The sequence below is a fragment of the Chiloscyllium punctatum genome, chromosome 5 (genome assembly GCF_047496795.1).
Source record: "Chiloscyllium punctatum isolate Juve2018m chromosome 5, sChiPun1.3, whole genome shotgun sequence".
Classification (NCBI taxonomy): domain Eukaryota; kingdom Metazoa; phylum Chordata; class Chondrichthyes; order Orectolobiformes; family Hemiscylliidae; genus Chiloscyllium; species Chiloscyllium punctatum.
Window position 1 is genome coordinate 128,654,332 of NC_092743.1, and position 27,552 is coordinate 128,681,883.

A 27,552-nucleotide genomic window follows, 5' to 3' on the forward strand; every position below is an offset into this window, starting at 1 on the left:
AGAAGCAAGGCAAGTTAAAGGCACTGGAACACTCCGTGTCACAGGCAGTTCTTAGGTTGCAAGGGGATTCTGCAGTCCTTTTGCAAGTTGGAACACAATATGTGATAATGGAAGGCTTCCATTCATAAGTACAGGAAAATTCATACGTTGGGTATTTAAAGCCAGTTGTGGGATTATATTCGTAAACTGCATGTTCATAAATCAGGGTCCCTGTGTACTGAGGTGTTATCACAAATGGAAAGTTAAAGTCATCATAAAATGCAAGAACAAAGAAAACACAAAAACTAACATTTATGAAGTCTTTTAAACCCAGAAAAATATGATAAAGTGCTTCAGTCATATAATTAAAATAAATAGGCCAAAAGATAGGTCCAAGAGGTATGTTTTTAGGAATTGTCTAAATGAGGACAGAAAGACGAGGCAGCAGGAACTTCAGGAAAGCAATTTGAAGTGACTGAAGACATTGGTAACAATGGGCTGGAGTGCTTTTATTTGGGGGGGGGCTGTAGCAGGGGGAAGAGATTTTGACAAAATCTGTAGTGCAGAACATAGAATGTGGGCAGTTCAGGTTTTTGTTTTCTATGTTGGAGGTTACAGGTTAGAAAGAGTTATGGCCTTGAAAGTGATTTAAACATGAGAATAAGAAATGTAAATTGGAGGCACTGGGAAAATGGGTAGCCAATACAGGTCAACAAAACCAGGATTAACTGGTGAGAAGGGCATGGTATAAGTTAAGATAGATGTAGCTACGTTTTACAGGAATGTACATTTATGGAATGTGGAGGATGGGATGCCTATGTGAAGACTATTTGGGAATAGATAGTTTGGAGATGAGAAAGACATAGATGAGGGCTGCAGAGAAGACAAGCGAAAGACTTTAAAACACCCTAATTTGTGACAAAAACAATGTGCACTCAGCTGACTAGGATGCTGAAGTAGGAGAGTGAGTCAGCTTAAGACAAAGGTAGCTTATGTTATCTGCTGGGAATTGTGACAGCATAGCTTTTCCAAAAATTGTAATTATATTCTAAAATTGAACGGCTGACGAGCAGTTGGTGATACAGATGCAGAGGAGGAATTGGTGGAAATGATGTGAACTAGAATGAGGTTTTGTACTCAAGGAAGCTAATCCCATGTCTTGGAAGTATGTCACAGAAGTGTAGCATGTAAATTAGTCAGATAAAACAGATCTTTAGGGATCAAGGAGCTAATAGAGTCCAATAAGGAAGAAGGGTCAGTCCTGGAGACATTCTCATTCTGGTTGAATATTTAAAGAGTAGCACAACGAGAGCAGTTCAACAGAGAGTAACAACAGAACAAAGTTGATGAAAATTGGTATTCTTGATTATGCTAAAAGTCATAGACGAGGAGTTATCATGGACAAAGTCACAGAGAATATCATTTTAAATTGAAAGATTTGGACTTGTTTCTGCTTCCAATTGGAAGGATGTTGTGAAACTTGAAAGGGTTCAGGAAAGACTTACAAGGATGTTGCCAGGATTGGAGGATTTGAGCTGTAGGGTGAGGCTGAATAGGCTGGGGCTGTTTTCCCTGGAGCGTCGGAGGTTGAGGGGTGACATGATAGAAGTTTATAAAATCATGAGGGGCATGGATAGGATAAATAGTCTAAGTCTTTTCCCTGGGGTGGGGGAATCCAGAATTAGAGGGCATAGGTTTACGGTGAGAGGGGAAAGATATGAAAGAGACCTAAGGGGCAACTTTTCACGCAGAGGGTGGTACGCTAATGGAATGAGCCAGAGGAAGTGGTGGAGGCTAGCACGATTGCGACATTTAAGGGGCATCTGGATGGGTATATGAATAGGAAGGGTTTGGAAGGATATGGGCTGGGTGCTGGCAAGTGGGACGAGATTAGGTTGGGATATCTGGTCAGCATGGACGAATTGGACTGAAGGGTCTGTTTCCATGTTGTACATCTCTATGACTCTATGTTTTAGGAAACCAGATCACTGAATGAAGTAATGGAGCAAGAATTTGGAAGCAGGATTTCAATGAAATGGGGTTAGGAAGAGAGAGTTGAAGGATAGAAAGGGTAGTTGTAGTTTTTCTGAGAAGGGATGAATGAGTGATTTTGACAGGGTCAAGGTCAAAGCTATTTTCCACCGTTAGTTAGACTATTAATTTAAAAGTAAGGGAGTTCTTGAAGTGTCCTTGCCGACATATTTTAATAGTTGACTGTGGGACATGCTGTGTTTAAATTGCTTAACACTAAATGAATACAAGCTTCTTATTTTAACCATCTAATTACACAGTAGGGACTATGTGATGTTCTGGTCACCATAACTATAGAATGGTGCATTCACATCCTGAGAGCGCACAGAGATTTACCAGGATGCTGCCTAACCTGAGGCAAGGGGTACGAGGAAAGACTGGATAGGCTGGGGGTGTTTTCCTTGGAGGAGAAAAGGATGAGAGGGTACCTGATTGAGGTAAATAAGTGACATATATAGAGTGGATCATGAAGGAAGTTGTACCATTAATGGAGTGGTCAATAACTAAGGTTAGAGATGTTAACTAATAGGTAAGAGGCCAAGAGGAGAGTTATGGGGAATTTCTTTTCATTCAGACTGTGGAGGAGTTTGAAACTCTCATAATATTTAAGCACTATTCAGATATTCATGTGTTGTCATAGTCTCCAGGGCTACGGACCAAAGGCTGGTAATGAGCTCTTTGTAAACCAGTACAGACATGATAGACCAAAAGGCCTCCTTCTCAATTATAACTGTCTGGGTTTTTGCATATGTACATTCTTACTGTAGCTAAGTATCACAGAATAAGATAGTTCTAAGTCAAATGTTAGCAATAAGTTAGCAAATAGATGGTGGAAATACAATTATACTGATATTTCTTTGCTGAGGAAGAAAAATGTTCCCGATCATTCTCCAACCACTCCATATTAGAAATTACACCACCTTAGTGGCTTATAAACACACGTTCAAGTCTCACTGGCTGCTTTTCTTTGATCCTCTTCCTGTCACTGTTACTGACAGGGATGATTTGCTCAACCAATTCCTCATTTCGGTCTTTCAAACCCTTTCCCACAGCAAAATGTTCGTATTCTACCCGACCAAAGCATCCATTTTCCTTTCCTGGAATCCAAGTGGTATAGACTTGAAATAACTGGCGTACAAATGCTAAAATGATCTTGAAAAATCTTCCTCTTCTCCCATTTCCTGGAAATAAGATAATCCTCAACTACTTTACTCCAACGAAGTCTCCTTCAAACCCTCTTCCTCACCATCCTTAATTCAAACAAGTGCAACAAAGCTCATATACTAACACAAACAACTGAATTGTCTTGTTTTCACATTAGGGGGTATGACGTCTGAGAGAAACATGGCGATTTGAATGGAGCGAAAGTTTGCAATTTTCTTTGGTGTCCCCATGGGGGTTGTGATCAATTGCACTGATAAAACAGGGGCTAAGATCCTCTATATCCTGTCTGTCAAAGGCATCAAGGGACATTCGAACAAACTACCAGCTGCTGGTATTGTAGCAACTTTAAAGAAAGGCAAACTTGAGTCCAGAAAAAAGGTGCATCCCGCAGTGGTAATATAGCAATTGGAAAGTATACCTGAGCAAGACAGGATGTTTCTCTATTGAGGGGCGACTACAAATAACAAAAGAGAAATGAAAACTCTGCAATCACAGGCCCTTTTGCAAGCAATGTGCAGATGTGTGGCTGAGGATTGCTTCCAATGCTGGGGGCATCGTATAAGAACTGTAGCAAAAAGATGGTGTGTTATTGTAAAGTGCAATTAAAATTGCTCCAAAATAAAATGGGCCAATTTGACTGTGATTCTGTTTTGAGGGAAATAATGCACATTTATACAAGCAAAAACAAACCCTCTACTAAGGCAGAACCACTTTTATTCTGACCAAGGTTTTATCAAATTAGAAGCACAAGGCACAAATGTTCAGCCATTGAAGTACAATTCCCAAATATTGCAATTATACTTACCAGTGAATGCCGTTTTACATGTTCTCTTCTCGTGAACAACTTTCCACAAATGTCACAAGCAAAGGACCGTACTCCAGTATGTATTAGTTGATGTCTCTTCAACGTGCGTCGGTACTTGGCAATGTAATTGCAATGTGGGCACTTGAATTTGTTTTGACTACCAATTGAAGCATCACCTAGCATATAGAATTTAAATACAGTCTACATTAAAAGCTTTGAATACTATTTGTAATTATTGATATATTGTAAAATACAGTCAATGATGAAAAAAATTCCCTGATGTGCTGGCCATTGACAGAAAAATTAATCAAGTGATCACAGAAATACATTTCTTTAAATTCAGGCATCTTTATAGCTCTGAACATAACTTGGCTCACAGCATAGAAGTATGTAGATATACAATTCAGTTAACTGCAACAGATTGTTTTTGTAAATATACTGAATGTAGTGTGCCTTGTTTTCAATAGGTTGAATGCACACGATTTCTCTTATATAATGTAGGCTTCACAAGTAATGAAAACATTCTTGCTATAGAATGAACTGATAAGAAAACAAAAAATTGACATTTCATGACGCAAAGAAACAGAACACCGGTAATTGAAATTACATTGTTCTGACATATTTGATTGAATGGATGAGTTAATTCTATACGCATACTTTAATCATGATTAAAATATTTTAAAAACTGTCAAATTGATTTGATGTTTTACATCTGATGTGAAAGACAATGAAATCGCTGAGTCACTTAGCTCAGGCATTACAAATATAGCACTGGATCACATTTGCTGCTTTTAGTTTCAGAATCATCCCGAGGTAAGTCAAAGAGTCATAGAGATGTACAGGATAGAAACAGACCCTTCGGTCCAACTCGTCCATGCCAACCAGATATCCTAATCTAATCTAGTCCCATTTGCCTGCACCTGGCTCATATCCCTCTAAACCCTTCCTATTCATATACCCATCCAGATGCCTTTTAAAATGTTGTAATTATACCAGCCTCCACCACGTTCTCTGGCAGCTCATTCCATACACGCACCACCCTCTGTGTTAAGAAGTTGCCCCTTAGGTCCCTTTTAAATTTTTCCCCTCTCACCTCAAACTTATGTCCTCTGGTTCTGGACTCCGCTAACTCAGGGAAAATATCATAATTTTATAAACCTCTACAAGATCACCCCTCAGCTTCCGATGCTCCAGGGAAAACAGCCCCAGCCAATTCAGCCTGTCTCTTTAGCTCAAATCCTCCAACCCTGGCAACATCCTTGTCGATCTTTTCTGAAGTTTCAGATTTCACAATATTCTTCCTGTTGGAAGGAGACCAGAATTGCATGCAATATTCCAAAAGTGACCTAACGAATGTGCTGTATAGCTGCAACATGACCTCCAAACTCCTCCACTCCATGCTGTGACCAATAAAGGAAAGCATACCAAATGCATTCTTCATGATCCTATCTATCCGTGACTCCACTTTCAAGGAACTATGAACCTGCACTCCAAAGTCTGTTTGCACAGCAACACTCCCCAGGACCCTTCCATTAAGTGTACAGGTCCTGCTCTGAGTTGCCTTTCCAAAATGCAGCACCTCACATTTATCTAAATTAAACTCCATGTGCCACTCCTCAGCCCATTGGCCCATCTGATCAAGATCCTGTTGTACTCTGAGGTAATCTTTTTAGCTGTCCACTACACCTCCAATTTTGGTATCATCTGTGAACTTACTAACTATACCTTCTATGTTCACATCCAAATCACTGATTGAAATGACGAAAAGCAGTGGACCCAGCACCGATCCTTGTGGTACTCCCTCTTCTACCTTTGAGCCGGTTCTATATCCAAATGGCTAGTTCCCATGAGATCTAACCTTGCTAACCAATCTACCATGAGGAACCTTGTTGAACATCTTACTGAAGTCCTTCTAAATCACGTCTACCCCTCTGTTCTCATCAATCGTCTTTGTTACTTCTTCAAACAACACAATCAAATTTGAGATACATGATTTCCCATGCACAAAGCCATGCTGATTATCCCTAATCAGTCCTTGTCTTTCCAAATATATGTAAATTCTGTCCCTCAGGATTCCCTCCAATAACTTGTTTACCACTGATGTCAGGCTCACTGGTCTATAGTTCCCTGGTTTTTCCTTGCTGAGAATGTATGTAGAGTATGAGCAGATAAGGAAAGAGTTAAGTTCTGAGTTTTGTGAAACAAGAAGTTCAGCTGAGCATGACTCAGATCAGATAAGAATGCAATGAACAATGGGGTGCTGGGGGCAAGGGTAATGAGTTAACAAGATGGAAAAGCATTGTTAAATGGCTGCACATAATTAATATTAGACCATAAGACATAGAAGTGGAAATAAGGCCATTTGGCCCATCAACCCCACTCTGCCATTTAATCATAGCTGATGGGCATTTCAACTCCACTTACATGCATTCTCCCCGTAGCCCTTAATTCTTTGCGGGATCAAGAATTTATCAATCTCTGCCTTGAAGACATTTAACGTCCCGGCCTCCACAGGTCCACCACTCTGGCTGAAGAAATGTCTCATTTCTATTCTAAATTGACCCCGTCTAATTCGAAGGCTGTGCTCACGGGTCCTAATCTCTCCACCTAATGGAAACAACTTCCCAGCGTCCATCCTTTCGAAGCCATGCATTATCTTGTGAGTTTTCATTAAATCTTTCCTCAACCTTATAAACACTAACAAAGACAATCCCAGGATCCTCAGCCGTTCCAGGGATCATTCGTGTGAATCTCCACTGGACACGCTCCAGTGCCAGTATGTCTTTCCTGAGGTGTGGAGCCCAAAACTGGACACACTATTCTAAATGGAGCCGAACTAGAGCTTTATATAGTCTCAGAAGCACATCGCTGCTTTTATATTCCAACCCTCTTGAGATAAACGACAACATTACATTTGCTTTCTTAATCACGGACTCAACCTGCAAGTTAAATTTTAGAGAGCCCTGGACTAACACTCCCAGATCCCTTTGACTTTAGCTTTATGAATTTTCACACTATTTAGAAAACTGTGTATGCCTGTATTCTTTTTTGGAAAGTACAAGACCTTGCATTTGCTAATGTTGAATTTCATCAACCATTTCATGGACCACTCTCTTAATGTGTCTAAATCTTTCTGCAGCCTTCCCACCTCCTCAGTACTACCTGCCTGTCCACCTAACTTTGTATAATCGGCAAACTTCACCAGAAGGCCCCCAGTCCCTCCAGCTAAATCATTAACATATAAAGTGAACAACTGCAGCCCCAACACTGAACCTCGCGGGACACCACTTGTCACCGGCTGCTATTCCAAAAATAAACCTTTTATTCTCAACTCTCTGCTTTCTGACAGACAGCCAATCCTCAATCCATGCCAGCAGCTCACTTCGAACACCTTGGGGCCTCATCTTACTTAGCAGCCTCCCATGAGGTACCTAATCAAAGGCCTTTTGGAAGTCTAGATAGCTAACATCCACTGGGTTTTCTTGGTCTAACCTACTTGTTACCTCTTCAAAGAAGTCTAACAGGTTTGTCAGGCATGACCTTCCCTTACTAAATCCATGTTGACTTGTTCTAATCCGACCCTCTGCACTTCCAAGAATTTAGAAATCTGATCCTTAATGATGGATTCTAGAATTTTACCAACAACCAAGGTTAGGCTAATTGGCCTATAATTTTCCAACCTTTGTCTTGATCCTTTCTTGAACAAGGGGTTACAACAGCTATTTTCCAGTCATCTAGAACTTTCTCTGACTCCAGTGACTTTTGAAAAGTCACAACCAACACCTCCGCTATTTCCTTAGCCACTTCTTCAGAACTCTAGGATGTAGCCCATCGAGATTGGGAGATTTATCAATTTTTAGACCGTTTGCTTTTCTAGCACTTCCTCTTTTGTAATGCATATCATACTCAACTCTGCCCCCAACTCTCCGTAATTGTTGGGATATTACTCATGTCTTCCACTGTGAAGACTGATGCAAAGTACTTATTAAATTCTTCAGCTATTTCCTTATCTCCCATCACTAGCCTTCCAGCATCAATTTGGAGCAGCCCAATGTCTAGATTAGATTACTTACAGTGTGGAAACAGGCCCTTCAGCCCAACAAGTCCACACCGCCCCGCCGAAGCGTAACCCACCCATACCCCTACATCTACCCCTTACCTACACTACGGGCAATTTAGGATGGCCAATTCACCTGACCTGCACATCTTTGGACTGTGGGAGGAAACCGGAGCACCCAGAGGAAACCCACACAGACACGGGGAGAACGTGCAAACTCCACACAGTCGCCTGAGGCGGGAATTGAACCCGGGTCTCTGGCGCTGTGAGGCAGCAGTGCTAACCACTGTGCCACCGTGCCGTCTACTTTTGTTCTCATTTGTTTCTTATATATTGAAAGAAACTTTTGCTATCATTTCTAATACTAATGGCAAGCCTACCTTCATATTTGATCCTCTCCTTCTTTATTTCTCTCTTTGTTATCCTCTGTTTGTTTTTGAGCCTTCCCCATCTTATGATTTCCCAATGCTCTCGGCTGCTTTATAGGCTCTCTTTTTTTCTTTGATACATTTCCTGACTTCCTTCGTCAGCCATGGCTGTCTCATCACCCCCACCCCACCTCCCCGGATAATATTTCATTTCTTTGGGATGAACCTCTGTACTGTGTCCTCAATTACAGCCAGAAACTTGTGCCACTGTCTTACGCACTAGACGCTCCTTCTAGTCAATTTTCATCAGTTCCTCTCTCATGCCCCTGTAATTTCCTTTATTTAACTGTAACACCATTACATCCAATTTTGCTTTCTCTCTTTCAAACTGCAAACTGAACTCTACCATATTATGATCACTGCCTCCCAAGTGTTCCCTTACTTTAAGATTTTTTGTAAAGTCTGGCTCATTACATACCACCAAGTCCAGAATAACCTGGTCCCTTGTGGGCTCCATCACAAATTGTTCCAAAAAGCCACCCTGTAAGCATTCCATAAAATCCCTTTCTTTGGATCCACCAGCAACATTATTCACCCAGTCCACCTGCATATTGAAGTCCCCATGGTCACCGTGATGGTGCCTTTCTGATATATCTATTTCCCGGAACGTCTTGCACTCCCGGTCCTGACCACTGTTAGGAGGTCTGTACATAACTCCCATTCTGTGTTTTTCTTGCCTTTGTGGTTCCTCAACTCCATCCACACAGACTCCACATCATCTGAACCTATGTCATTCAATGCCATAGAATTGACTTCATTCTTAACAAGGCAACCTTGCCCCCTCTGCCCACCTCCCTGCCTTTTCGATTAGTTGTAAATTGTATTGGAAGCATTCAGTATGTAAGGCCAGTTTAACAAGGTGAAAAGCCTTCATTATGTGAAGCTAGTTATTCATTGTGTATTAGCAGATGGCTTAATCTTCACTATTGACACTCGCTGACTGTAATGGTCACCCAATCAATATGTATGTTGCTTTATCTGAATGCTCCTCCCTGTAAAATAACTATATAATTCATTCGGAAACTGCCGTTGACAGAGAAGACCAGGAACCCATGTCCCTGCACACATGGGCAATCGTTCTCTCTTCCTCTAGGACCCAGAATGAAGATGGAGGTTAAACCATAATATGCGTTTTGCTTCAACTGAGCGTTTTGCTTCAACTGAGGTGGAAACTGGATGACATTACTACTTTTCTTAAACAGTGACACCAGCCAACCTCCAGTTTCCGGCACCTCACCTATGACCATCGACGATACAAACATCTCAGCAAGCGGCCCAGCAATCATTTCCCTAACTTCCCAGAGTTCTAGAGTACACCTGATCAGATCCTGGGGATTTATCCATTTTATGTGTTTCATGACGTCCAGCCCTCCTCCTCTGTAATATGGACATTTTTCAAGATGTGATCATCTATTTCCCCACATTCTGTATCTTCCACGTCCTTCTCCACAGTAAACACTAATGCAAAATACTCGGTTAGTATCCCCCCCCCATCTCCTGCGGCTCCACACATAGGCTGCCTTGCTAATCTTTGACAGGCCCTATTTTCTCCCTAGTTACCCTTTTGACCTTAATGTATTGGTAAAAGCCCTTTGGATTCTCCTTAACTCTATTTGCCAAAGCTATCTCATGTCCCCTTTTTGCCCTCATAAGTATAGTCCTACTGCCTTTATACTTTCAAGGATTCACTCGATCTCTCCTGGCTACACTGGACATATGCTTCCTTCTTTTTCTTATCCAAAACCTGAATTTCTCTAGTTATCCAGCCTTCCTTTTCACCCTAACACAAATATACGGTCTCTGGACTCTTGTTAGCTCATTTTTGAAGGCTTTCCATTTTCCAGCCGTCCCTTCACCTGCAAATATCTGCCCCCAATCAGCTTTTGAAAGTTCTTGCCTAACAGCATCAAAATTGGCCTTTCTCCAACTTAGAATTTCAATTTTTAGATCTGGTCTATCCTTTTCTTTCACTATTTTGAAACTAATAGAATTATAGTCACTGGCCCCAAAGTACTCTCCCACTGACACCTCAGTCACCTGCACTGCCTTATTTCCCAAGCGCCCACTTACTGAATCAGAAAATTTTCTTGTACATACTTAAATTCCTCTCTATCTAACTCCCTAACACTCTGGCAGTCTATGTTTGGAAAGTTAAAATCCCCTACCTAACCATCCTGTTATTCTTACAGATAACTGAAATTTCCTTAAAAATTTGTTTCTCAATTTCCCACTGATTATTAGGGAGTCTATAATACAATCCCAATACAGTGATCATCCCTTTCTTATTTCTCAGTTCCACCAAAGTAACTTCAGTGGATGTTTCCTCAGGAATATCCTCCTTCAGTACAGCCATTCCCCCTCCCCTCTTGCCCCCCCTTTCTATCCTTCCTATAGCGTTTGTATCCTGGAACATTAAGCTGCCAGTTCTGTCCATCCCTGAACCACATTTCTGTAACTACTATGATATCCCAGTCACATGTTCTTCACCATGCCCTGAGTTCATCTGCCTTCCCTGTTAGGCCTCTTGCATCGAAATAAATGCAGTTTAATTGATCAGTCCTACCTTGTTCCCTGCTTTGTTTTTGTCTGCCCTGACTGTTTGACTTGCTTTTTTCAAGTCTCAGATTGATCTCTTTCCTCACTACCTCCTGAACAAAATCTCCCTGCAAGTATATTAGTCCCCTTCCAATTCAGGAGCATTCAGTCTTTCTTGGTCACTTTTAACCTAGAAGAAATTCCAATGATCCAAAAATCTTTAACCTGATCCACCAAATTGATGACAGTTTGTGCAAAACATCCCACAATTCAGTGATGCAATCACAAAATATCAAGTAGGACTGAATATTTCCATTCTGAAATGGTTCTTCACCAGCAACCATTCCACCTCATCCATTTGGTGCAAGCAATTTCCTCAACTGGTGTCTTGAACAGAAGGTTGAACTACAGACATTAGATTCCAACATAACTGTGACGTGTGTGATAAGTCTTCAGTAGCATTATATAATCATGTGTTATATGGGATATGAATAGTCTCCCATGCTAATGCTGTGGTCTGTACACAGGGACCAGAATGGCTATTCCACACATTATTATGTATGACAATCCTTCCACTGTCATTTTTGTACTGATCCAGTCCCACTAACAAAAACTCCTGCAGTGAACTCAATTTTTGGCATGGTTTTACAATTGAGTGTACATTTTGCTTTGTGTGCTCTGCAGGCTAGTAGTACTGTGAATTTTAACCTGTCACATCGTGCTGTGTGGACTGGAATCATTTTCAATCTTTCAACTCTTCAGTGCAGCTGTTGGACATATCAAAATTCACTGCCGTTTTCATGAATGTTGCTAATGTGACATAAGAATGAGGTGTGGATGCATCTTAAACTTCTGTGCATCATCCTGGCAAGTATCTGTGTTCCTTACTTGAAGCTTGCCTTTTGTGCAAACATCATGCTCATAGCCAATTCTTTCTTAATTGTTATTGAAGGATTAGTGTGTTAACTCAGATCATTACATCTCTACATGAGTTTACAAAATTTGGCAATCTTGCATTAACATTCAGCAATGAGTTCATACCAGCTTCACATTGCCAAAATGTATTGAAACACATCTTGTATTCACGGCTAACTTCTGATGTTAAATGCAATTTAACAGAATGATCACAGCTTATGAAGCTGGCAGAAAATGCATGATAATTACAAAAACAATTGTAACCTGTCATTTATAGAAATCGAAATGCTCAGGTGAGTTCTACCTTTGAGAAACACATTTTTTTGGCTCTTTTACTTTCTATTTGTATTCACAAGTTGAACTTCATTTTTTGAAAGTTGTAAACTAAACTTTCAAAGGATAGACTATTTAAAGTAATCATCTAGATGCAAATTTACAATACTCAAACACAAATACACGATTTTGATACTAATATCAAAAATAGTTCTTGCCGAAAATCTGACAAAGTTCCACTATACCTATAAATTAACTCTACAATCAATCATATTTTCCTGCCATTTGCACATCATTTATTGCACTCTTCCTTTGCAACTACTTGGATGTAATCATTAGTTTTGGTGGAATCTGTGAAAATTAATTCCAATTTACTCCATTGCGTTAATTTCGAGACTTGTATTCTGTCAATATCATTTTACCATTTTGAAAACCTTAACTAGACTATCCTGGAGAAGAATCACAGTTTTTCCAGCCTTTCTTGCAAACAACAACCTCCCATCACTGACAGCAATTGAGTGAAGCTTTGGTATAACACTTAATATGCTTCCTAAAATTTGTAGTGTTGCGTGCAGTTTTCAACACCACAATCGTGGTCTAGCCAATATTTCTTACAAGTTCACCTTTACATTGAATTTCCCTTACTGATTTCCAAGTCCATTATGTTCTTTTCTACTGCATACCCACCTTTAAGCATTCATGGATTTTCAGTTATAGAATTCTTCCTCCTTCTATTTGCTAAAAGAATTATACCATCAACAGCTGTGTTTCATGTGGTAGCATGATTGCCAAAGTCAGAAAGTGGTGGGTTGAAGTCAAGTTCCAGGACTTAAAAGCTGCCATTGCAGTACTGGAGGAGTACTGCATTTCTGAATGTGATATTAAACAAAAACTAAGTCTGTGTTCTTAGATAGATGTAAAAAAAACCCATTTCCAATAATAGCATGAGTTATTCCCGAGTCCTGATCAACCAAAAATATAAAAACAGGCCATCTGGTTTTTAATCACATTTCTGGAATGGTAGCTTATTGTGCCTAAGTAGGCCTGCCTGGTTTCCTATATTAGAATACAGGTCACCTGATATAAGTGCTATACAAATGCAATGTTTTTGTATTTGATAAGTATCTTGAACACTGTTATCCCAAGATGTTTTAGAGCAATACTTTAAAATATAATCTGACACCTGTCCACATACTAGACAGGGCAGATGCAGGAAGGATGTTTCCAATAACAGGGAGTCCAGACCAGGGGTTGCAATCTCAGGATTCAGGGTCAACATTTAGGAAAGGAAAGTGGAATAATTTCTTCTTCCAGAGTTTTCGGCTTATGGAATTTGCTACTACTGAAAGCAGTTGAGGCCAAAACATTGCATGATTTCAAGAAGGAGTTAGATGTAGCACTTGTGGCTGAAGGAGTCAAAGGATATGGAGGAAAAGCAGGATCAGATTTTGGAGTTTGAGCATCAGTCATTATCATAATGAATGGCAGGGCAGGTTCAACAGACCTAATAGCCTCCTCCTTCCTTTATTTTCCACGTTTCTGTCAACTCATACAAAGCTTGAGCAGAATGTGAGTGATTCAAAGGAGATCTTAAATGAGGAAAAAAAGAATAGAGTTTGGGCTTAAGAACTGAAGGCATGGCTAACGATGGCAGAATTATTAAAATCAGGAACAAACAAGTGGCCAGAATAATAGTTGGCAAGAATTACAGTTGACAGATATCTGAAGTAACTGTAGGAATAGCACAAATTGGAAGGTAACAGTGAGAAATTTTAAATAGAGGCATTACTTAATCAGGAGTCAATGAAAGTCAGTGAGCATGGGGTAATGGCTCAACAGGACATAGTGACAGACAGCTGAAGTTTGGATGAGCTCAGGTTTACATGATGTGGGAAAGACAGTAATGAAGTTGAGAAGTAACAAAAGGCAGAGGTAAGTGTTTCAGCAAGTGAGCAGGGATAGAGTAGAGTCAGGTAAAAATAGGCCACTTTAGAGATAGCCTGGGTCCGTGGATGCAATTTTATCTGGGTTCAAACAGAAAGTCAAGGTTACAGGCCTAATTCAGCCTCCAACAGTTTCCAAAGTGTGAAATAGAGACCTAGGCAGCTAATGAGTGAAGGTAATGGCTTCTGCTTAATTGGAAAATCGTTTGCATTTCAGTACTGGGGTTTAGACAAGCAGTCTGACAATGTTGAGACAGTAGGAGACAAGGGAGAAAGAGACCAGTTTTAACTGTATATCATTTCTGTAAATGTGGAAGCCGGCATTGTTTCCAATTATGTCACTGAAGATAGTACGTGGGTAAAATTATAAGTGAACCAAGGATAGTTCCTCAGCGGTCACTGGAGGTTAACAGTACAGAATGTAAGAAAAGGCAATGAAAGTCTTCTCTCGATGAGATTTAATAAATAATAATAAAAACAGCTCAGTGCAGTTCAACCCATTAGGACGGCAATATTGAAGTACTGGAGCAGGACGCTATGGTCAGTTCTGTCAAAGGATACAGATGGGTCAGGAAGAATGAGGATGGACAGTTGATCTGTGTCATGCTCAGTTAAGACATTGACATTTAAAGGCACACATTTCTTTTGCAGAGACATCCTTTAATCTTTGCTTTATCGGCAACTGACCTTTCCACTCTTACTCATTTGTTTTCCTGCAATTGCTGCATTCTCCTTCATATTTCACCATAGCTCCTAATTTGGTAATTTCATGGTTTTGGGAAAATGTCAAAATTAATTCTATAACTGGGAGGCAACAGAACTCCAGAGCAGAGATTGATTCACAAGGATGTTGCCAGGGTTGTAGGGTTTGAGCTACAGGGAGGCTGAATAGGCTGGGGCTGTTTTACCTGGAGTATTGGAGGCTGAGAGGTGACCTTCGAGAGGTTTATAAAATCACGAAGGCATGGATAAGGTAATAGACAAAAGTCTTTTCCCTGCGGTGGGGGAGTCCAAACTACAGGGCATAGGTTCAGGGTGAGAGGGGAAAGATATAAAAGGGACCTAAGGGGCAACCTTTTCCATGCAATGGGTGGAATGAACTGCCAGAAAAGATGGAAAAACTGGTACAATTACATTTAAAAGGCATCTGATAGGAAGTGTTTGGAGGGCTAAGTGTTGGCAAATGGAATTAGACTGGTTGCGGATATCTGGTTGGCATATCCTTCTCTCCTTTTTTTTAAATATCACAGGCAGGTTTTCTTACAAGGAAATGGAGGACAGGTTCGGCTTTTATCTTCTGGTGCTTAGAAGAGAAAGAGATGACTTGATTGAAACATTAAAAAATCTTGAATGACCTTGACAGGAGAGGATGCTTCCTCTTCTGGAGCATCAAGAATATGGGTTTACTATTTAAGAATCAAGGTTGCCTAAAACAGAGATCAGATGAAATCTTTTCTCCAAGGATTAAGTGTCTTCAGAACTCCGAATGAAAGAGTTGGTGGAAACAGCATCTCTGAATATTTTTAAGGCCAAGGTTGACAGATTTTTACTAAACAAGGAGGGCGAAACCTTATCAGAGACAGCAGGAATGTCTCTGGCTAATGTTGTGCCACTTTTTAAGAAGGGTGGGCGGGAGAAAGCAGGAAATTATAGACCAGTTAGTCTGACCTCAGTGGTGGGAAAGATGCTGGAGTCTATTATAAAGGATGAAATTACGGCACATCTGGATAATAGTAACAGGATAGGACAGAGTCAGCATGGATTTATGAAGGGGAAATCATGCTTGACTAATCTTCTTGAATTTTTTGAGGATGTAACTCGGAAGATGGACGAGGGAGATCCAGTGGATGTACTGTACCTGGACTTTCAGAAAGCTTTTGATAAAGTCCCACACAAGAGGTTAGTGAGTAAAATTAGGGCGCACGGGATTGGGGGCAAAGTACTAGATTGGATAGAGAATTGGTTGGCTAATAGGAAACAAAGGGTAGTGATTAACGGCTCCATTTCGAAATGGCAGGCAGTGACCAGTGGGGTACCGCAGGGATCCGTGCTGGGACCGCAGCTTTTTACAATATATGTAAATGATATAGAAGATGGTATCAGCAATAACATTAGCAAATTTGCTGATGACACAAAGCTAGGTGGTAGGGTGAAATGTGATGAGGATGTTAGGGGATTACAGGGTGACCTGGACAAGTTAGGTGAGTGGGCAGATGCATGGCAGATGCAGTTTAATGTGGATAAATGTCTGGTTATCCACTTTGGTGGCAAGAACAGGAAGGCAGATTACTACCTCAATGGTATCAAATTAGGTAAAGGGGCTGTTCAGAGAGATCTGGGTGTTCTTGTCCACCAGTCAATGAAGGCAAGCATGCAGGTACAGCAGGTCGTGAAGGCGGCTAATAGCATGCTGGCCTTCATAACAAGAGGGATTGAGTATAGAAGCAAAGAGGTGCTTCTGCAGCTGTACAGGGCCCTGGTGAGACCACACCTGGAGTACTGTGTACAGTTCTGGTCTCCAAATTTGAGGAAAGACATTCTGGCTATTGAGGGAGTGCAGCGTAGGTTCACGAGGTCAATTCCTGGAATGGCAGGATTGCCTTACACGGAAAGACTGAAGCGACTGGGCTTGTACACCCTTCAGTTTAGAAGACTGAGAGGGGATCTGATTGAAACGTATAGGCTTATGAAAGGACTGGACACTCTGGCAGGAGGGAATATATTTCCGTTGATGGGGGAGTGCCGAACCAGAGGACACAACTTAAAAATACGGGGTAGACCATTGAGGACAGAGATGAGGAGAAACTACTTCACCCAGAGAATGGTGGCTGTGTGGAATGCTCTGCCCCAGAGGGCAGTGGAGGCCCAGTCTCTGGATTCTTTTAAGAAAGAATTGGATAGAGCTCTTAAAGATAGTGGAGTCAAGGGGTATGGAGATAAGGCTGGAACAGGATACTGATTAGGAATGATCAGCCATGATCATATTGAATGGCGGTGCAGGCTCGAAGGGCAGAATGGCCTACTCCTGTATCTATTGTCTATTGTCTATTGAATGTGGATTTGAAATTACAATTACTTCAGCCATGAACTTATTGACCATTGGAGCAGCCTTGAGGGACTGAATAGTCTACCCCTGCTCCTTGTTCATATATTCATATCATGTACTTCCTTGAAAGGTGATCATTTTGACACCTAAGTAATGGTGTCCACTGTATATCAATTTTAGATTTCCTTAAGTCAGACACACCATTGTAATTAGGAGTTAGGTGGAATCAAAAAAGACAGGAACAGGACACCAGTACTTTAAATCAAGTCAGGAGGAATCACAACACAATGAAAAAAGGGAAGGAAAGAAAGGTTCTAAATTAAAAGTTCCAGGAGCAGCAGTTACTGTTTTATGGGCTGTTGCATTGTTTTGGACTTTTAAAAAAAAGTCAAAACAACAGCTCTTTTAAAAGGGAGAGGAACAGACAAAGGCTGCACATGGTCGGGCAGTGCACGAGAGAGACAGAGAGAGAAAGAAACCCACACTGCGAACTGACACAGCAGTGAACCTGCGCAGTTACTGCTTTTGCTGTTTGAATTCATGTGGACACTGGAGTGCATCTGGGAAAATTACCAAACAGTGACAGTTCGAGGAACCTGTTGGGAGAGGTTACAGTGCAGAAACAGGTAAGTGAATATTTTTAACTGTGGCCTTACGGTAAGTCTGCAGTAGTGAGTAAAGCGGATTCTTTCTTGATTATATGTTTTATTGAGATATGTCTCTTGATTGAACTTTAAAATATAAGCCATAAGTACTAAGTTAGCCTGAAGCAGTGTTTTGTAGAGGAATAAGACAGTGCTATTTTCTGGGTCTGTGGATTGAAAGAAGCAAAAATGTCCTTGGAGTACAGTGCTATGCTCTTCTTGTCGGATATGGAAGTTTAGGGTGAGTTTACGTGTTACTGAGGATTATATCTGCAATAAATGCCATTGGTTGCGAATCCTATCAGATCGAATGGATCGGCTGGAGAGACGGTTAGAGGCAATGAGGAATTTACAAGAGCAAGGGGATGTGATGGTTGGCAGCTATGGGAAAGGAGAAAAGTTGCAGATATAGTCACACAGATGGGTTAACTCCAGGAAATGTAAGAGAAGTGGGCAGGTAGTACAGGACTGTACTGCGATTATCCCCATTTCAAACAAGTATGGTGTTTTGGAAAATGTAGGGGGTGATGGATTCCTAGGGAATGTAGCAGGAACAGCTAAGTTTTTGGTATTGAGACTGGCTGTAATGCAATGAGAGGTACATTGGGTTCCAAGCGATCCATTGTGTTAAGAGACTCTCTAGTCTGTGACACAGATAGATGTTTCTGTGGCCAGCAGTGAAAAATCAGAATGGTGTATTGCCTCCCTGGTACCAGGATCAAGGATGTTTCAGAGAGGGTGCAGAATGTTCTCAAGGGGGGAGAGGGACCAGCAGGAGGTCATCATACACATTGGAACCAATAACATGGGAAGGAAAAAGGATGAGATTCTGAGGGGGAAAATATATGGAGATAGGCAGGAATTTAAAAAGGAGATCCTCAACAGGAGTCTTATCTGGATTACTCCCGGTGCTGCAAGCTAGTAAGGGTAGAAACAGGAGGATAGGGCAGATGAATGGCATGGCTGAGGAGCCTATATATAGAAGGATTCACATTTTTGGAACATTGGGATCTCTTCTGGGTTAGAAGTGACCTGTACAAGAGGGACGGATTGCACCTGAATTGCAAGGGGACTAATACACTGGCAGGGAGATTTGCTAGAGCTGCTCAGGAGAATTTAAACTAGTAAGGTGGGAGGGGAGAACACCAGGGAGATAGTGAGGAAAGATATCAATCTGAGACTGGTAGAGCTGAGAAAAGAAGCGAGTCAAACAGTCAGGGCAGGCAGGGACAAAGCAGAGAACAAGGTAGGACTGATCAATTAAACTACATTTATTTCAATGCAAGATGCTTAACAGGGAAGGCAGATGAACTCCACAAAGTCCCTTTTTCTTGGGGTCCAGTACTTTCCTGATTCTCCCAGTCTATCTCGCAACTTGAGCGCCTTATTCAACTTACATCCTACATCCAGATTACTGTTTGGAGGCCTGGAGATAACTCCCATTAGGATCTTTCTACTCTTAGAATTTCTCAGCTCTATCCATACTGACTCTACATCTCCTGATTCTATTCCCTCTCAAGGGACTGAACATCATTCCTCACCAACAGGGCCACCCCAGCCCCTCTGCCCATTAGTCTGTCCTTTCAATAGCAAGGAGACCCTTAAATATTCATTTCCACTTGAAGCCATGTCTGTTATCCCCACAACATTGTACCTGCCAATTTCCCACTGAGTCTCAAGCTCATCCACCTTATTTCTTATGCTTCGTGCATTCATATATAATTTTTTTTGTTACTCCCCTCACCCTTCCTATCAATCCCTATTTCACTTGACCATACTGTATGATCCCTTGAGTTTTCTGCTCCATTGATTCTGTTACCTTTCTTAACTTCTCTTATTCACACTTTCCCTTTAACTTACTTCTTGAATTTCCAGTTTGTCCTCTCCCCCTCCGCTACTTAGTTTATACACAGCTGTATTGCAGTGGCAAACCTGCTTGCCAGAATGCTGGTCCCCCACCTATTAAGGTGCAACCCATCCATCTTGTATAATTCATCCTCACCGTAAAATATACCCCAGTGATGCAAGAATTTAAATCCTTGCTTCCTGTATCAGTTCCTCAGCCACACATTCAAGTCCATTATCTCCCTGTTCCTGCCCTCTCCAGCCTGAGGAACTGGAAGCAAACTGGAGATAACCATCCTGGAAGTCCACGTGAGCCTGATATCAGTGGTGGGCAGGTTGTTGGAGGGAATCCTGAGGGACAGAATTTACATGTATTTGGAAAGGCAAGGACTGATTAAGGACAGTCAACATGGCTTTGTGCATGTTTGAGCTTTTTGAAGAACTAACAGAGGATTGATGAGGGCAGAGCGGTGGATGTGATCTATCTGGACTTCAGTAAGGTGTTCGACAAGGTTAGATCTCATGAATACAGGGAGAACTAGCCATTTGGATACAGATCTGGCTCAAAGGTAGAAAACAGGGTGTTGGTGAAGGATTGTTTTTCAGACTGGAGGCCTGTGACCAGTGGAGTGCCACAAGGATAGGTACTGAGTCCACTATTTTTCGTAATTTATATAAATGATTTGGATGGGAGCATAAGAGGTATAGTTAGTAACTTTGCAGATTGACACCAAAATTGGGGAGATGGTGGACAGCAATAAAGTTATAACGGAGATCTTGATCAAATGGGCCAATGGACTGAGGAGTGGCAGATCGAGTTTTATTTAGATAAATGCGAGGTGCTGCATTTTGGGAAAGCAAATCTTAGCAGGACTTACGCATTTAATGGCAAGGTCCTAGGGAGTATTGCTGAACAAACAGACCTTGGAGTGCAGGTTCATAGTTCATCGAAAATAGAGTCACAGGTAGATAGGATAGTGAAGAATGCATTTAGTATACTTTCCTTTATTGGAAAGAGTAATGAGTACAGGAGTTGGGAGGTCATGTTGCAGCTGTGCAGGACATTCGTTAGACCACTTTTGGAATATTGTGTGCAATTCTGGTCTCCTTCCTCAGGGAAGGATGTTGTGAAACATGAAAGGGTTCAGAAAAGATTTACAAGGATGTTGCCAGGGCTGCAGGATTTGAGCTACAGTGAGAAGCTGAATTGGTTGGGGCTGTTTCCCTGGAGCATCGGAGGCTGAGGAGTGACCTTTGAGAGGTTTATAAAATCAGGAGCAGCATGGATAGGATAAATAGACAAAGTCTCTTCACTAGGGTGGGGGAATAGAGGGCATAAGTTTAGGGTGAGAGGGGCAAGATTAAAAAAAAGACACCTAAGGAGGACCTTTTCATGCAGAGGGTGATACGTATATGGAATGAGCTGCCAAAGGAAGTGGTGGAGGCTAGCACAATTGCAACATTTAAAGGGCATCTGGATGGGTATATAAATAGGTGGATTTTGGAGGGATATGGGCCAGTGTTGGCAGGTGGGATGAGATTGGGTTGACATAGCTGGTTGGTGTGGATGAGTAGGTCCGAAGGGTCTGTTTCCATGCTGTACATCTCTATGACTCTATGTAAAATCTTGCTCCAATATTCAAGGAAAATTATTCCTTGGATTCTTTTAATATTCTTTCAAGGATGTGAGTGTCACTGGCAAGGCCAATACTTGTTGCTCATCCATAATTGCCCTCAAGAAGGTATTAGTGAGACATCACATTGAATCACTGATGCAAGAACACTCCCACTGCTTAAGAAAGGAGTTCAAGATTCTTAATGAAAAGTTCCTTTACTAATACTTCTAAATTTTCTCTTTGAAAATAAGTTGAGTACTTGCAAAATGGTGCAATAGAAGTAACAGTGGAGGTAGATAAGAAAGTAAGAAATCATGCACAAGTAAGCCATTCAAATAGCAGTTCATTCTGTCATTTAGTGATCATGGCTGAAATTCTAATCTCAAAGTCATTTTCCTGCACAATCCCATAGCTTTTGGTCCTTTAATCCTTAGAAATATATTGTTTGCTGCATTAAACACATATTCCACAGTACTGAGCAGATGGGAATTTAGCTTTTCTTCGGATGCTTTGGCAATATTTGGATCAGGATCCTGAAGTTTTGAAGCATCAAGATTTGTTTGGCCTACTGTGACAGTAGTTGGCAAATCTGAGGCTGAATCGGAGGTAACCAGTGATTTTCTGAACACTGCCCAACACCATTGGGTGGAGAGGGTATCCCAGTGCTTCAAAGTTCAAAGGTATGTGTAAAGACATGTGAAAAATCAAATAGTTAGCATTATTTCCCATCACTAAAGGAAGGTGTGATCAGAAAACAAAATCTTTACTTAATGAGGCAATATTTCAAACATCAATTAGGGTAGACTTTCTAAAGTTTACAGTCATGAAAATTGTCTGCTTCTTGTCTCAGACTTATGTATACAGAGACACAAAACTTGTATAAAAAAAAACACAAATTTGTCAGGATGATGTTTTGGAAATTCATCTGACAGAAAGTTTGAATGACTGATCAGAAATTGCTATAAGCTTCAGAAAGATATTCTAGTTTCGCTGTTCAAAAAATACTGATGGACTTTGGAAACTTATGCTGTATACCATTAGACTACATAGTTTGGCTTCAATTCAGTACCCACTTTAAACAAAAGTTATCAAGAAGGGCAATTATTTTTAATAAATAATTCAAAAAGGTAGTAAAGAAACAAATAGATTCAATGGGCCAATGTGTTGTTTGTGTTATTCATTTTTAAAATAGAAATTCCAGTTTCCAAAACGTTTACATTAAATTCCCATTGGATATGATAACAGAGCACCTGGCAAAAAAAAACTGAAGAATAAAAAAAGTATAATTTGTGGTTAGAAACTGTACTACGTTCACATAATTTGAATACAAGTTTCCTGCAAATAGTATCTGCCTTTTGCTTCAGGTTGAACACAAGTAGTTTAAAATTTATTTGGAAGAACGCTTACCATTTAGCCATGTCTCTCTGTTTTGCGCTTCTTGTAACAGTCCAAATCTGAATTGATCTGAAGTTCCAGCTGAAAAGAGAATATTTATAGTAATGAAATTATTTTAGGCCACTTGAATGATCTTCTCCAAATGAGAATGTGTATAGAGTAAGAGTTAAGTTCTGAGTTTTGTGAAACAACAGGTTCAGCTGATCATGACTCAGATCAGATAAGAACTTGCAGTTAACAACGAGGTGCTGGAGGCAAGGGTAATGGTTTAACAAGATGGAAAAGCAATCATTATGTATAGCCATTTAACAATATTGGAAGCATTCAGTGTGCAAAGTGAGTTAGCAAGGTGAAAAGTATTCATTATGTGAAGCCAGTTAACAAGGTTAAGAACATTGTGTAACAGCAGATGGCGTAATCTTTACTACTGACATTTGTGGATTGTAATGGTCATCCAATCAATATGTATGCTGCCTTGTCCGGACGCTCCTCCTTGTAAGTGACTATATAATTCATTAAGAAACTGCTGTTCCAGAGAAAACCAAGATGAGCAATGTCCGTGTGCACATGGGTAATCGTTCTCTCTCCCTCCAGAGCCCAGAATAAAAGATGAAGGAGGTAAAACTATACTGTGTCTCTGAGCATTGTGCTTTGACTGAGGCAGAAACGGGTCAACACAAACAGCATTAATAAATTCTGGAAGCATTACTCCACAGGAACTCACTAAAACCTTGTCCGAGTGATTATTATTCACAAGAGTTCAATAAATATGGACAGGTATACAGTTCACAATAGGATTTATAACAGAACAAACTAACTACATTTTACATTCAAGGGAAGTGTGCGTTGCTGGCTAATTCATCATTTATTGACCACTCCTCTTTCACCTGAAGGAGATCACAGTGAGCTGCCTCCTCGAAGTGTTGCACCCCTGCAGGGAAACCCGGGAGCTTTGCACTGTAGGATTTTGATCCAACATGAAACCAGATGCATATTTTTAGCAGGGATCATTGAATAGTAATCAGTAGCAACAATCTTTAGTTATTCCCTACTTTAACCTGACAATGTAGAACAATGTTTAGTGCCCATTCACAGCTTCAGTGTCAGAGTGAGAATGTATACGCAGGCAGGAAAAGAGTTTAAATTTTGAGTTTAGTGAAATGAGATTCAGCTGAGCATGACTCAGATCAGATAAGAACTTACAGTTAACAATGGGATGCCGGAGGCAAGGGTAACGGGTTAACAAGGTGGAAAAGCATTTATTTTAGCAAAATTGGAAGCATTCAGTATGCAAGGTCAGCTAATAAGGGAAAAAAGGTATCCATTGTATGAATCCAGATAAAGTTAAGAACACCCATTGTGTAATAGTAGAGGGCTTGGCCTCTGCTACTGATACTCATTGAGTGTAATGGTCACCCAATTATAGAGTCATAGAGAAGTACAGCACGGAAACAGACTCTTCGGCCCAACTCATCCATGTCAACCAGATATGCCAATACAATCTAGTCCCACCTGCCAGCACCTGGCCCACATCTCTCCAAATCCTTCCTATTCATATATCCATCCAGATACCTCTTAAATGCTGAAATTGCAGCTCATTCCATACACGTGCCACCATTGGAGTGAAAAAGTTGCCCCTTAGATCTCTTTTATATCTTTCCCCTCTCACCCTAAACCTAGTTCTGGACTCCCTCAACCAAGGGAAAAGACTTTGTCTATTTATCCTATCCATGCCCCTCATGATTTTATAAACCCCGATGAAGGTCACCCCTCAGCCTCCGACGCTCCAGGGAAAACATCCCTAGCCTTTTCAACCACTTCCTATTGCTCCAATCCTCAAACCTTGGCAACATCCTTGTAAATCTTTTCTGAACCTTTTCAAGTTTGATAAGGAGACCAGAATTGCACACAATTTTCAAACACAATTAATACGTATGTTGCCTTATCTGGATGCTCCTCCCCGTAAAATGACTATATAATTTATTGAGAAGCCCGTTGTTCGAAAGACGACCATGAATTCATGTCCCTGTACACATGGGCGATCATTTTATTTCTCTCTCTCTCTCTCTCTCTTTCTCTCTCCAGGGCCTGGAATAAAGGAAGGTGAAACTACTGTCTCTCCTTCGTTTTGCTTCATTCCGGAACATTAAGAGTGGCACAGTGGTTAGCACTGCTGCCTCAAAGTGCCAGGGTCCCAGGTCCAATTCCACCTTTGGGTGACTGTCTGTGGAATTTGCACATTCTCTAGTGTCTGTGTAGGTTTCCTCCAGGTGCTCTGGTTTCCTCATTTAGTCTAAAGATGTGCAGTTTAGGTGGACTGGCCATGCTAAATTTCCCATAGTATCCAGGGATGTTTAAGTTAGGTTGATTGCTATGGGAAATGCAAGGTTACAGGGATAGGATAGGACGTGGGTCTAGGAATGCTCTTCGGAAGGTCGGTATGGGCTTGATGGGCTGAATGGCTTGTTTCTGAACTGCAGAGATTCTATGATGTGTACATTTTGTACTAACAAGACACTGAACTTGGGCTTTTTTGGCTTGAATGAAAATGAACAATCTGGAATGATGACCACAAAATCATTATCGGGTTTCTATGAAACCCATCTGAGGTTACTAATACCCTTTAGGGAAGGAAATCTGTCCTTACTTGATATGGCCTAGATGTAACATCAAACACAGAGTAACACAGCAGACTCTTAACAGCCTTCTGAAATGGGTTAGCAAGCTACATGGTTGTATGACACTACAAAATAAATCTGGATGGATCCCTCATATTGGGCAGTGTTTAGTTAGAAGGAAGTTGTCCAATTGAGTTCTGAAAACTGACTCCAAACTATTAAGTCTCATGGCATCAGGTCAAGGAAACCTCTTGCCAACTACAGCTAGCAGGTAATATAAAAATAGACAATAAGTATATTAAATATATAAAAGTAAGACAAGGCCAAAGTGAACACAAATCTTTAGGCATGCACAAAATAGCAAAGTCATTTAAGAAATATTCTGCATCATTCTTCAATGTATTGAAAATTAATAGACTTCCAAAAAGAACAAGCAGTCAAGGAGAAAACTGGAGAGGAAAACCATTTATAAAATCTGTCACTAAAGGAAAAACTATTAGGAGAGCTCATGGGACTAAAATTGATCAATCACCTGGATTAGAATAGTTAGGTGGTTGTTTCTGACTAGCACAAATGTGATAGGCAGAAGAACCTTTGTTTTTGCTGCAATCACTATCACAAAAAATATGCATTTAGTAATAGATATTATTAAAGTCACCATAGTTTCATGAAAGAGAGATCACGCCTGATAAATATATTCATATTCTTTGACGTAGAAAGCATAGAGGGAACCAATAGATGTATTATATTTGAATTTCCAAAACCCATTTGACAAGGTACCATACACAAGGCTGCTTGATAAGGTAAAAGTCCATGACGTTGGGGGCAGTACATCAGAATGGATAAACAATTGGCTAACCAGAGAGTTGAAACAACAGGTGCATTTCAGTTGGCATTCTATATCTAGTGGAGTGCCATAGGGTCAGTCCTGGGGTCAAAATTATTTACATTATATTAATGACTTGGATGAGGAAGAAGAATGTACTATTGCCAAGTTTGCAGGTGACAAGGATAGAAAGTAGGACAAGTGACAAGGGTGACACAAAGAACCTGCAGAGGATATAGACAGGTTAAGTGAGTTGGCAAAAACTTGGCAGTTAAATGTAATGGGAAAACGTGAGGTTGCTCACTTTGGCAGGGAAGAGAGAAGAGCTAAGTATTATTTAAATGGAGAAAAACTGCAGAAAGTGCAGCAGAGGGAGTCCACATGTATGAATCACAAAAACGTTAGCACACAAGTTCAGTAGGTAACAGCAAAGGGTAATGGAATATTGACCTTTATTTCAAAGGGAATAGCATATTAAACAACTTTATTGAACTATACAAATCTGTTTGGAGGCTATTGAAAATAGGTAGATATTGAAAAGTTGGTTTCCTGTGTTGGTGATTCTAGGACAAGAGGGCATAACCACAGTAGGTGATCACCCATTTAAAAGAGATGAGGAAGAATTTATTGTGTCAGACAGGAACAAATCAACGGAATTTACACTGCAGAGGACTATCAAGCTTAGGTCATTAGGTATATTCAAAGCTGAGACAGACAGATTCTTAATCAGTAAGGGAATCAAGGGTTTATGGGGAAAAGGCAAAGTGTTGAGGATTCAACGAGATGAAGACTGATTTCATATTTGTGGAGCAGACTTGACAAAATTAACTGGTGTAATCTCCCCTCCAAGACACTTGCCATCCTAATTTTGAAATATATTGCTGTTCTTTCAGGGTTGATGGGTCAAAGTACTGGAACTCTCTCCCTAACAGCATTTTGGGTCAACCCATACTAAATGGTCTATAGCAATTCAACAAAGCAGCTCCACATCACCCTCTCAAGGACAAGTAGAAATAGCCAATAAATATTACAGTATATAGATATTAAATAAACATTCTAGGGTAGATTCCAATGTTGTAGCTGTACTGGAATAGCCTGGCTAGGGATGCAGAAGTTCTGGGGCACACCTTTAGTACCACTGCCAAATGCCATTAGGGCCTTCAGCCTTTTCAGCATTCAGTGCTGCCAGCTGTTTCTTAATATCACATGCAGTAAATCAGATTGGCTGACAACTCGCACCTGTTGGGGACCTCCAAAGGAGGCCAAGATGGAATGCCTCCGTTACATTTCTGGCTGAAGATTGTTGCAATGCTTTCTTTTGCACTGTTATGTTGTGTTCTCCTCATCATTGAGAGAAATGTTCATGGAGCCTCCTCTGATGACTTGTTTAATTGTCCCATTACCATTCATGACTGGGGGATTTGGCAGGACT

General features: G+C 40.7%; 1 protein-coding gene across 1 annotated transcript in view; it reads right to left on the reverse strand.

The window, feature by feature from the left end:
- Positions 1 to 27,552, reverse strand: part of zbtb10 (zinc finger and BTB domain containing 10) — a 98,041-nt gene that overhangs the window by 5,904 nt on the left and 64,585 nt on the right. The window contains exons 3-4 of the mRNA XM_072571324.1: positions 22,689 to 22,757; positions 3,980 to 4,155 (exon numbers count right to left, since the gene is read on the reverse strand). Of these exons, the coding sequence (XP_072427425.1) occupies positions 3,980 to 4,155; positions 22,689 to 22,757 (245 nt within the window). The remainder of the gene's footprint in view (positions 1 to 3,979; positions 4,156 to 22,688; positions 22,758 to 27,552) is intronic.